This window comes from Tetrao urogallus (genome assembly GCF_951394365.1).
Source record: "Tetrao urogallus genome assembly, chromosome: 10".
NCBI lineage: Eukaryota > Metazoa > Chordata > Aves > Galliformes > Phasianidae > Tetrao > Tetrao urogallus.
In genome coordinates this window covers 952,411-963,152 of record NC_136823.1, presented here as the reverse complement: position 1 = coordinate 963,152, position 10,742 = coordinate 952,411, and the positions used below count along the sequence as shown (strand labels likewise).

Here is a 10,742-nt window from a genome sequence, read left to right as displayed (position 1 = left end):
CAGGGCCTCGGCAGGGGCAGCGCCCGTCCTCCCCGCTGTGCCCGGCAGCGCTGTGCCCCGTCCCGCACTCCGAGGCGGCGGCGGAGCGGTGCGGCGCGGTCCGATCCTCTCGCGGGGCGCCCTCAAAAAGAAGCGTTCGGGGCGCTCGGCGTCAATAATAAATAGACGTGAAGGAATAAATACGGTCCCCGCGAGCGCTGGGGAGAGACGCGCGTCTCGGCTCGGGCTGCACAAGTACTGGGGCTCGGCGAGAAAAAAAACCCGCTAAGTAATCTTTTGTTTGCCCCTTTTAATCTGTTCCAGGAAGCGAGGGATTCCTGGAATCGCATTGTATTCGCATCACTCTTCCGATAGCAGCCACGCGAGGAGAAAGAAAAAAAAGCGGCAGGTATAAATAGCGGCGCGGCGCCGTGATGTCAGCGCGGGGCCGGGCGGGGCCGCTCGGGGCGTTGGGCGCTCGGCTCGGCTCGGCTCGGCTCGGCTCGGCTCGGCTCGGCTCGGCTCGGCTCGGCTCGGCTCGGCTCGATCCAGCTCGGAGCCTCGCGGCTGCGCTCGGCGCGCTTCGCGGAAACGCCTTTGATCCATTTCCAAGAACTTTCCAGGAACGCGAGGCCGCCGCGCCCGCCGCTGCCAATGGGCGCCGCCGCGCCCGCCGCATGCGCGGGGCTCCGCCCGGACCTAGCGCTGCGATCCCTGCTATGCCCCGCGTGGTGGTGCGGCTATGCCGGGGCTGCTCCGAAAGTAATGCCTCTTATTTCGTGCTGTCGGCCCGCGGAGGCGGATGGCGGTGGGATGGAGGTAGAGGTCGAACCTTTCCGCCGATATCCCGTGACGTTTCGTTGCCCTGTGACAGATGGCAGCGGAGGGGCAGTCTGACAAAATTGCGTCTTGACACGGAAGGGTGCAGGGAACGGAGGGATGGGGCTGAATGCCTCCGCGCAGAAAAAAAATGGCAACCATTGACACTGTCAACTTCGATGGAGCAGAGTGGTCACCTCTGCTGGTGCAGGTTGTTACCATGAAGACTGCTCATCATCGCCGGTGAAAATGCATAGCTAATGGTAGTGGCTATGCTGAAATAATTGTGTTTTGTCGCTGAGAAGTTGATCTGTTAAATAGCGTTATTGTGTTCGTTGTGTTTGTTTTCTTTTCCACGAAAATAAATAGGAGGTATTACTTTCGGAGCGACCTCAAATAAGAACTCAGAGCGGCCCCCATCTGTAGGTTTTTTTACCCAGCAAAGCCGGGCGATGCAGACCTCAGGGCCTTCTGGGCCTATCAAAGCCTTTATTTTTCAACACGTCGGCTCCATCCTCCTCCTGCCCCGGGCGTCCCCGCTGACCGGAGGCGAAGGGCCGCAGGGCGGCCGCCGGGCACGGGGGGCAGCGGAGCCGGGGCCGGGCTCAGAGCGGTTCCCGCAGACTGAACGTCCCGCTCCGGCGCGGAGCCGCGCTCATCCGTCCCTCCGCGTGCGGTGCCGGCACGGGCTGCGGGGAGCGAGAGGGTCCCCTCGTACCTAATGCGGCCCCTTCTACAACCTCGTGCCGAGCTGCAGCACCACGCCGCGCTCCCAGCCTTCGGTCTGCGCGTGGGGCCGCACCGGCGTCCGTGCGTCCCATCGGCGGCATCGGGCTCCACCTGGCGACGTCCTTCGGGCGCGGGCGGCGCTGCTGGCGGAGGGGCAGAGCTGCGGAGCAGCGCGGTATCCCCACGTTGGGCGGCGGCTTTGCGCGGCCGTCCCCGGGCGCTCTGCGGTACCGCAGCACCGCCCGCTGGGCTGCGGCTCCCCGGGGCTGACGGCCGCCCCTCTGCTCCCGCGCTGGGATCTCTTTCGGTGAGAGATTAATTCACTGTGCTCTGCTGCAGAAGAAAATGAAGCACCATCTCCTGGTGACAGATGAGAGGATTTATGATGCTTTTGATTTGTGGTACTTCTAAGGAAAAGCAAAAACAAAAACAGTTTGCTTTTCTTCTCTCTGCTGAAATGGGAATCGTAGAATCATAGAATGGCCTGGGTTGGAAGGGACCCCAAGGATCATCAAGTTCCAATCCCTCTGCTGCAGGCAGGACCACGAGCCTCCAGATCTAATACTAGAGCAGGGTGCCCAGGGCCCCATCCAACCTGCCCACGTGGTGCCCAGGTGTCCCTCTGCAAGTGCCCTGTGGCCTGAAACACCCCCAGTGAGTGCCTGTAACACAGCTGCTGGCATTCAGTGCAGCTCTCAGATCCACTGCATCTCCCTGCAGTGCTGTGAGGATGGAGTGCTGAGGACCCCCAGGCATCAGGGCACAGTGTGGTGTAGGATACGGGTGGCCTGGATACAGCAGTGGGTTCAGGGCTAGGATTTGTAACTTACAGAAACCTTATTATGACTTCCTCTCTTTTCCCTCCTTTTTATGTTTTTCTGTTTGTTTTGTTTTGCTTTGTTGAGTCTGAGGCAAACACCTGCAGAGCAGAACTGAAGGAAAGGTGCATGGGCCGCGTTTCAGAGTGCAGCACACACCACAGCCCAACCTAGAGGTCATACAGCAGCTTTCATTTCCTGCTGTGCATCACCAGAGCTTCCTGCAGAGCTTCCCTTCCTGCCATGGCACAGACACAGCACTTTCTGAAGAATTTCCTTAGAAATGCAGAAAGGATGCTGCGGCCTCACAGTCCCGTCCCCACTTCCAGGCTGACAGACAGAGCAGCCTCTGCCCGGGGACATCTGTACAATGCAGCCGGGGGAGGCAATGTTTCAGAAGAATGTCACTGCATTTTCAGTTGCTGGTGGCCTTTTCTTTATTGCAGTCAATACTGATTTCCTCGAGACACTGCTGTGTGAGGACCGACCCCGGCCCAATCCCTTTTGTCTGAGATAAACGCAGATGACTGCAGCATGCGGGTAGGTATCATTCTCCCAAAGCACGCCGTCCCCAGGGATTTGGTGACCCCAGATTTCCCAGCTCTCCACCCGACAGCAAACTGAGATGTTTCATTTCACTTTATTTTTGTTGAGAAATTAGATATTTCACAGTCTGAACTGGCTTTGACACCTGATATTGCTGACACTGAATTGCTGCGGTGTAGGAAAAAGGCAGCATAAAATACCTGATGAGATGGCCAAAATTAACCTTAATCATCCAAAGCAGTGGTATTTGAGCCATAAAGCTCTCTCTGTCTGGAGTGAGTAGCTGTGATACCAGGAGCAGCAACTCCAGCTGTGTGCTGGCTGGAGCACTGAGGTGGCTGCTGCCCCACTGCTCAGTGCAAGATTGGGGCCTCAAGATCAGGGAAAGTCCCAGACCGATCCCTGGTTTGGGATTTTCCCTTATAAACTCTGCTCCTACTGTGGGGCAAGGCAGACAAGCTACTGAATTCCCTCTCAAAATAAGGGTGGGTTTGTTTGTTTGTTTGGTTGGTGTGTGTGTAACTGTTGAGTAACTGTTGAGTCATGGCCTGAACCACGGACTGGGCACCTGGGAAAGGATCTGGTCAGCCCTGGGAGCACAGGTGAAGGCACAGCATTCACAGCATTACACAGCAGTGTAATAGGAAGGGGTGGAGCCTGCACCTCTCTTATACCTCACTGAAGGGCTGAGGCCCTGGGGAAGGATCTGTGGTTGGAGATCTTTCCTTAGTGGTCTTTTCTGTGAGCCTGGGTCTTTGGAGGTGGGTGAGCATCTTTACTTCTTTGAAATTCCATCCACGCTACTTCCTTTGTTGTTACTACTCCTCTGTTGTCCTTCCATGGCATTAATCTTTCTGATTGTAACAGTGTGCCATTGCTGTTGGGTACTTTTGGAAAAAACAGGATTAATATTTAATGTGCAGTTTTAGGGATTTTTGTGAGGATGATAAAATTTAGTGCCACAGTGGGCTCTTAGTGTGTAACAATACTGTGGTTGTTTTTAACTTCAAAAAGCAAACATCCATAAATAAATAATATTTTCCTTCTGATTGGAAGTTGTCCCTGGCACTGCCAGTCCTGGGAGGTACAGCAGGGGGAACTGGGATCCTTCCCTCCAGAGGAGGCTCAGGGGAGACTTCAGACATCTCCCTGAATGGAGGTTTTAGTGAGGTGGGGGTCAGCCTCTTCTCCCAGTTAACAGTGATGGGACAAGAGGGGGCAGCCTCAAGTTGTGCCAGGGGAGGCCCCCATTGGATATGAGGAAGAGCTTCTGCAAAAGAGTGGTTGAGCTCTGGCACATCTGGGGGAGTCAGCATCTGTGGAGGTGTTCCAGAACTGTGAGGATGTGGCGCTGAGGGATGTAGGTAGGTGGGGGGGGGGTGGGTGGATGGTGGGGCTTGGTGATCTTAGAGGTCTTTGCCAATCATAATGATTCCGGGGTGTAATGTTTCTCCCTAGCACAGCGGTACATCTTGTGCCCAGACAACCTACCCCAGCTATAAAATGACCACAAGAAGGAAGGGAATGTATTTGCTCGCTCTGCCTCAGCTGTGGCCATTCTTGCAGCGAGGCCCCTGGGCCGGGGCTGAAAAGGCTTTGTCAGAGTTTCAGGTGGGTGAAGTCAGCAGGGGCCCTTATCGGCCGGCCCCGTACGGCTCATCCGTGCACGGAGGACGCGGCGCTGCCGGCCGTGCCCGGCCCCGTCAGTGCCCCCGGAGCGCGACGAGCCCCGCGCCGTGCGCTGCCGCGGCCGCTCCTCCGGGCACCGCCGCACGGGCGCGCTGCGGCACCACCCGCGGCCTTCACGGCAGCCGCGCCTCCCGCCGCTTCTTTCTCTTACTTCCGTCCCCCTTCCCCCTCATTTTTGGTTTGTTTTTGTTTGTTTGTATTTTTCCCACCTTCTTCGTACTTCATCAGCTGCCGCTGCCCCCCGCGAGCCGCGGAGCGCTCCGGGGCATCCCCGGGCACCGCCGCCGCCCGCGAGTGCCTCAGGTCGCCTCCACAAAGCACAGCCCCCAGCCCGACTCCCGGTCCCCCCAGGGCCGAGCCGACTCCCACCCGCGGTGCTCCCTTCGGGCCGGGGCCTCCCCTCGGCGCGGGGGGCGGTGCGCACCTGCCCGGGGCGGACCCAGGCAGCGCCCGCCCTCCGGGACGCCGCGCCGGGAAGCGTCGGCCGGGGCCGCGCCGCCACGGGCAGGTAATGTCCTCCGGCGGGCCCCGGGCCGTGTCACCCCGCGGGGCGGGACGAGAGCCGGTCTGGGGCGCGGCGCCCCTCGCGTCTCCTTTCCCCCAACCTCGCCCCGCCGAGGGCCGCAGGTGGGGGCTGCTGTCACGGCGTTGGATGCGGGGAGGCCGCCGGGGGTTATCGGTGCGGGGCCGTCTGCGCTGAGCGCGGGGCTCCGCCGAGGACTTTGGTCCGAGCTTCGGCACGGGCGCGTGCTGCGGCGGGGCAGAAAGTTCTGGGTGCGGGCTGGGAGCTGCGGGGCGGGGGCTGAGCGCTCCACGAGCGCCTCTCCGCCGCTGCGGGTGGCCCGCGGCGGGCGGCTCGCTCACGGCGTTGGGCGCTGACCCCCGTTTGTGTCCAGGACTCGATGGCGAGCGCTACGTGAGCGGGCTGAGCGCACTGGGACGGAGCGCGGGGTCGCCCGGTGGGCGTCGCGGTGGCCGCGAGCTGCCGCCTGCTATGGAAGGCAATGGAGAAGAGCGGGAATCCCAGCCCGAGAGCCACGTGGAGAGCAGGAGCGGCGTGAAGCCTGTGCCCGGGGGAGCGGCCCACGTCAAGCTAGAGATAAAGAAACATGCCGTCACGGATGACTACAAGCTGTCCAAGCGGGTGCTGGGGTTAGGAATCAACGGCAAAGTACTGGAGTGCTTCCACAAGGAGACGGGGCAGAAGTGTGCTCTGAAGGTATGTGGGCTGTTCCCTTTTACCTTGGGGCTTTGGAGGTTGCGATTCACTTAACTCTCTGTTACACTCCTGTTTTGCCGTTGACGTTTCACAAGGAGAGCTGCGTGGTGAGGGATCCCAGCCTGGAGATGCTCGCAGTGCTTACGGGATAGCAGCCTGCCCGTGAGTCTGTCCCAGAATATTTCACGTGAGTGCTGAGGAGAACGTTACCAGTGGCAAAAGCCTAGTTTGTATTTAAGAGATAAAGCAGGGAAGAGAACATCTGGGTGTGTGCTGTGAGGAAGCGTGCTGGATTCTGAATGGATGTGTTATGCAACACTGGGGAAGGAAGCTGCCTTGGGTCTCTGTAATTCAGTAGGCCCAAACTGGGAAGGGTTTAGCTACTCATTGCTCTTTAGGCTGTCTTCCCTCTGAAGACCTTTTGCAGGGCTCTGCTCGCTGTTGTAGGTGCATGACTTTGGAAGGATCCCTCTTGTTGGAAGGGGTGCTTCCCCTTTCCTCTGTTCTCTTTATCTTTGCAATCTGTTTCCTGAAGGGCACTGCCTGGGCGTGCACAGGTAATGCCAGCACTGGCGAGTAGCTGTGAACTGGAAATGAGGATTTGTAGTGATAAACACAGTTAAGAACACAGACCGTTAACTCGGGAACATTAAGCTCACTTGCCTTTTAGCCTGTAACCTCGAGGTTTTCTTGATGATATTAGAGCATGTGGTTAAAAACCCAACAAAAAATAACTGGCCCAAATGCAAACCAGGTTGGTGCTGTACAACAGGACTGGAAACAGCTGAAGCAAATGCTGTGAGAACGATGTGGGAGTGTTGCTGAGTTCTTGCTGGAGCTTGCCTGATTAGTGAAGGTGTTTTTGGGGTGCATTTCTATTTCTTAAGCCTTGATCTGCATCTGGTAGCAGCAGGATGGCAGCTGGAAGCCAAGGGCTGTGCATAGCCTTACTTCAGTCACTTGAGAGCTGCTGTGCGGCACAGTCCTTGTGGCAGAGGTTGGAAGTACCTGGTGGCTTTGTCTATTAAAAAAATAATAATAATTTGAACAGATGAACTAGAAAAACTTGTCACAACGTGCTGATTAATGGCTGTGTTTCCATTGCTCTCATTTATCTTTATCGCTGTTTCTGTGTTCTCTGCACATAGCTGACTCACAGGAGTTTATCGTGGAGGAAACTAGAAGTTCTGGCAAACAGAGTGAGCAGTGCTGGGGCTTTGCACCTGACTGGGGTTTGTGGCTCTGAGGTGCGATTCCTCATTTGGTTCCTCCTGCCTAAATATTCTGCACCAAGTGAGTTAAATTGAGGTGCTTTCAACGTGATTTCCATGCTCAGGGTGCTGTGATGAGGGATAGCATGCCTTCTGTTAATACAGAAGCTGTTTTACTCTTCTAAAAGAGTTCAGTGGATTTTCTATTTGGTCTACGCCATTCAGAGGTTTTATGGAAGTATTTTAAGATAGAAATTTCCATTTGGGAGCACAATCCAATGGAAATAGGGGTGTTCCACAGCCAATTCCACAGCTCTGGAATCAGAGGAAATACGTTCCCATTCAGTACAGTGCTTTAGTTTGGTGCTCAGAGCTGGGGAGGGGGAGAGGAGGAGCAAAGCTGCAGTGCTGGGCAGAGAGGAGGAATCTGTACCAAGCCCTCTGATGCTGGCTTCCATTTAGCACAGACTGAGTTGGCCATTGTTGTGGTTTTGTTTTCATAACTTTTAAAAGAAATGGAAAGCCACAGCACACACTTCCATTGCCAAGCAGGGGCTTTGTCAGTGATGTTCAATACTGCGCTGAAATGGTTACGTGAGCATCGTGCTCCCAGCTGTGCCATGTGTGTGCTTTCCTTCCAAAATGGGCAGAAATATTAAGATCCTTAGGAGTTCTCTGGGAATTTAAATGGCAGATAATATTTCACCGTGTACATGTATGTATTTCTCACTGTTGTGAGCTTAAGTGCTGGAAAAAAAAGTTAAATATGCCATTAAGTAATACTGCCAGCAGTCCATAGAGAACCTGTTATTCTCTCCAAAGATGGTCTAATGAGAAGATTACCCAACAAGGAAGGATAAAACTTTCCTTGGATAATTGGAAATCACTTGGTTAATTGGAAAGGACCTAAAATCTTGTTTGTAGACCTGGATGAAGGCTTTCAGAGAAGTTTGCCCATTGTTTTTTGTGAAACCTCGACAGGGCTGTAGCGTTCCCCAGCACCAGGTAGGACTTCACAGCACATCATCTGGTCAGAACACTTACTAAATTAAAAAAGAAAACTTGGAAAAATGGCTTTTCAGAGGCAACTTTTGTGTGTGTTTGTGTGTAGGGATGGCAGGGCCATGGTGCTCCGGCCTTGCCACTGCTTGTGCCAATGGGTGCGCTGACATCCAGCTGCAGGAATGGGAAGTGAAGGTTGCTGCAGCCTGATCTCTTGGGTGGAGAGAATGGACAGACTGGGCTGCAAGTTGAGCAGGAGGGGGAAAAAAACATACTGGGTGATTTTCTTCATACATTCCCTGGAGGCTGTTTGTGCAGTCTCCATTGGTATCTGTATTTGTGGATAAATAGTTCAGCAGCTCCTGCTGCTGGAGATAGAGCATGATAGTCTGTTCCCCTTCACACCACGCTTGTCCATTAAAGAAGCTTCTGACTTGGCAGATGGCACTGCTTTCTGCCTGCAGGTTTTCTTTTACATGGGAACAAAGCCAGCGCAGCCGGGATCTGGATAGAAATTACTCAATGGAAGGAATTTTAACTGAGGTACTTGATAGGAAAGGGCTCAAACAGGCAAAAATGTTCCTTCCCAGAGCCATGTGTCAGTCCAGCTTTACACGCTGTAATGGGAGCTCCCTGTTGTCAGCTTTCATCTGTGCCCATAATCAGAGCTAGTTAGAATGTCAGTAATCACTTTAATGCAGAAAAATTCAGGACAGCCTCTCAGAGATCCTGCAGGGCTGTGGTTGTGTTCCTGCAGTATTCCATGGATTAGCTTCCTCTGCTCGGCATTGAGATTTGCTACGCGTTTTTAAAATGTGTTGTCAGCTTTGTTCTGTTAGACGGAAATGCCACACACATTGCTGTCCTGCTGCAGAAAACCTAAGCTGGTTACTGTCACAGGCAAAGGGATGTTTTGGCTGAGCAGCGCTATTTCCAAACAGAGCGCGCTGTGCTTCGGAAGGGCAGGAGCATAAACAAAGCGGGTCTGCAGGACCAGGAATGGCCTTCCAGAGGGCAGCTGCATTTTTGTCTCTTCCTTGCAATTAGAAAACATCAAGTCTCTTTCCATCGCCGATCCAGAAATGGCAGCCAAATGAAATGTAGTCACCTTTATTTCTAGCTTTCCTTTGCCAGCCTTCTCCTTTCCGTTCACTTTATCTTGTGGGGTTACACAGTGTAACCTCTGCTGCTTTACTGCTGTCCCCAGCCTGAGAGTTCTGTGCTGTTCCTCCCTTTGGCCGAGACCCCAGTGGTGGGCTGCCTGCCTGCATCACTGCAGCTCCTGTCACTTGTCTTCCCATGAAGAACATCCAGTGCTTCATTCTGTTCCCTCACTTCTTTATCTTTATTTGTACAAAGTCACGCCAGGCAGTGTCAAAGTAATATTTCAACGCATCTGACCTACCTTATTTTAAAGAAAGGTGGTAGAGAGGGCTCTGACAGAGTCGGGGTCAAGAAGGGAGAGCTGGAGACTGTTTTGCTGCTGGAGCATTGGCACATTCTGCATCTGCCCTTTCCAGGGTTTGGTGGATGGTTCAGGATGTGAAACGTTGTATGTTGTTGGCATGCTATTCAGCTTCAGTAAACACATGTTGCTGCCTTCCAGAGGAAGAAAAGGAAGGACTGCCTGGACACAGCAGCAAAACAAAGGTCTTTGGGGCTTCAGGAAAACAAAGTACATTGTTTCAGCAGAACTCTCACGAATAACAGTTACAGTTGCAGAAGGGCCTGTTTCCTAATACAGCGTTCGAACCAGGCGCTGTGAGGGCCTTGCAGTCATTTGAGGCTTTCAGGCTAAGGCGCAGCGTGTAGGAGCAGACCTGCTGGCTCATGGCTCTTATCCTCTAGGACAAACAGCAGCGAGTGAAGCAGTGACCCGCCTCGTGGAAAATGCCTGTGCTGGTGAGTGCCAGCTACAGCATGTGTGATTGGCTGATTTGAAGGCAAATAGGGGAAGCCCACTCATTAAACAAAACAAAAAGCGAACGCAGAAATGAACAGGCTCTTTGTCTTTAAGCTTCAAGGAACTCTTAGTGAATGATATAAATGATGATAATAGAGTAGGAGTCTCTGCTACAATCTGCGTGAGTATCAGCATAATGTTGTAGTCAGGCAAGAATTGGTAACAGAAATTTAGCACGAGATCGTTATCACGCACAGGGCTGTACAGAGGGGTGTGTGTCTGCTTTAAAGACATTGCTATGGAATTGCTATGGAAGGTTATAGCTGTTCTGCATCACCTTAATTTCATTTAGTCTTGGGCTGTGTTTCTGCCTCTTACTCAATTTTCCTGCTCCTGATTAAGTTAAATAGCTCTGCATCATGTAAGTTAATTGCTGGATTATCTGTTTTCAGCTTGCATCCCCTGAAGTCAGCTCAGGGTTGCTCACTAACAGGAGACTTCACAGACAAAGTATTTGTTTTGCAAGTTACTGTAATAACTGGTACTTCTAAAACACCCCACTCATTGCCTCAAACAAGATGATAAAGGAAGAGAATGCAGAGATTGAGAAGGCAGTGCACATGGGGAAAGTGGAAGTTATTTTAGGCTGATTGATTTTTAGAATGGGAAATGTTAACAAGCATCTTGGATGCTATGGATTGCATTTTTAGAGGAGAAAATTATGCCACATCCTTCTTTTTAGAACAAGGAATGCTGTACTAAGCTACAGCTGTGACGGGAATTCAGGAGAGCCAAGTGCAACTGTTGGTTAGGCTTTGTGTGGGGTG

General features: G+C 53.3%; 1 protein-coding gene across 1 annotated transcript in view; it reads left to right on the top strand.

The window, feature by feature from the left end:
• Positions 1 to 5,574: 5,574 nt before the first annotated feature.
• The window catches only part of MAPKAPK3 (MAPK activated protein kinase 3), a gene marked incomplete at both ends in the record, with an annotated part of 40,136 nt that continues 34,968 nt past the window's right edge, over positions 5,575 to 10,742 (top strand). Inside the window, one exon of the mRNA XM_079540502.1 lies at positions 5,575 to 5,799. Within this exon, the coding sequence (XP_079396628.1) occupies positions 5,575 to 5,799 (225 nt within the window). The remainder of the gene's footprint in view (positions 5,800 to 10,742) is intronic.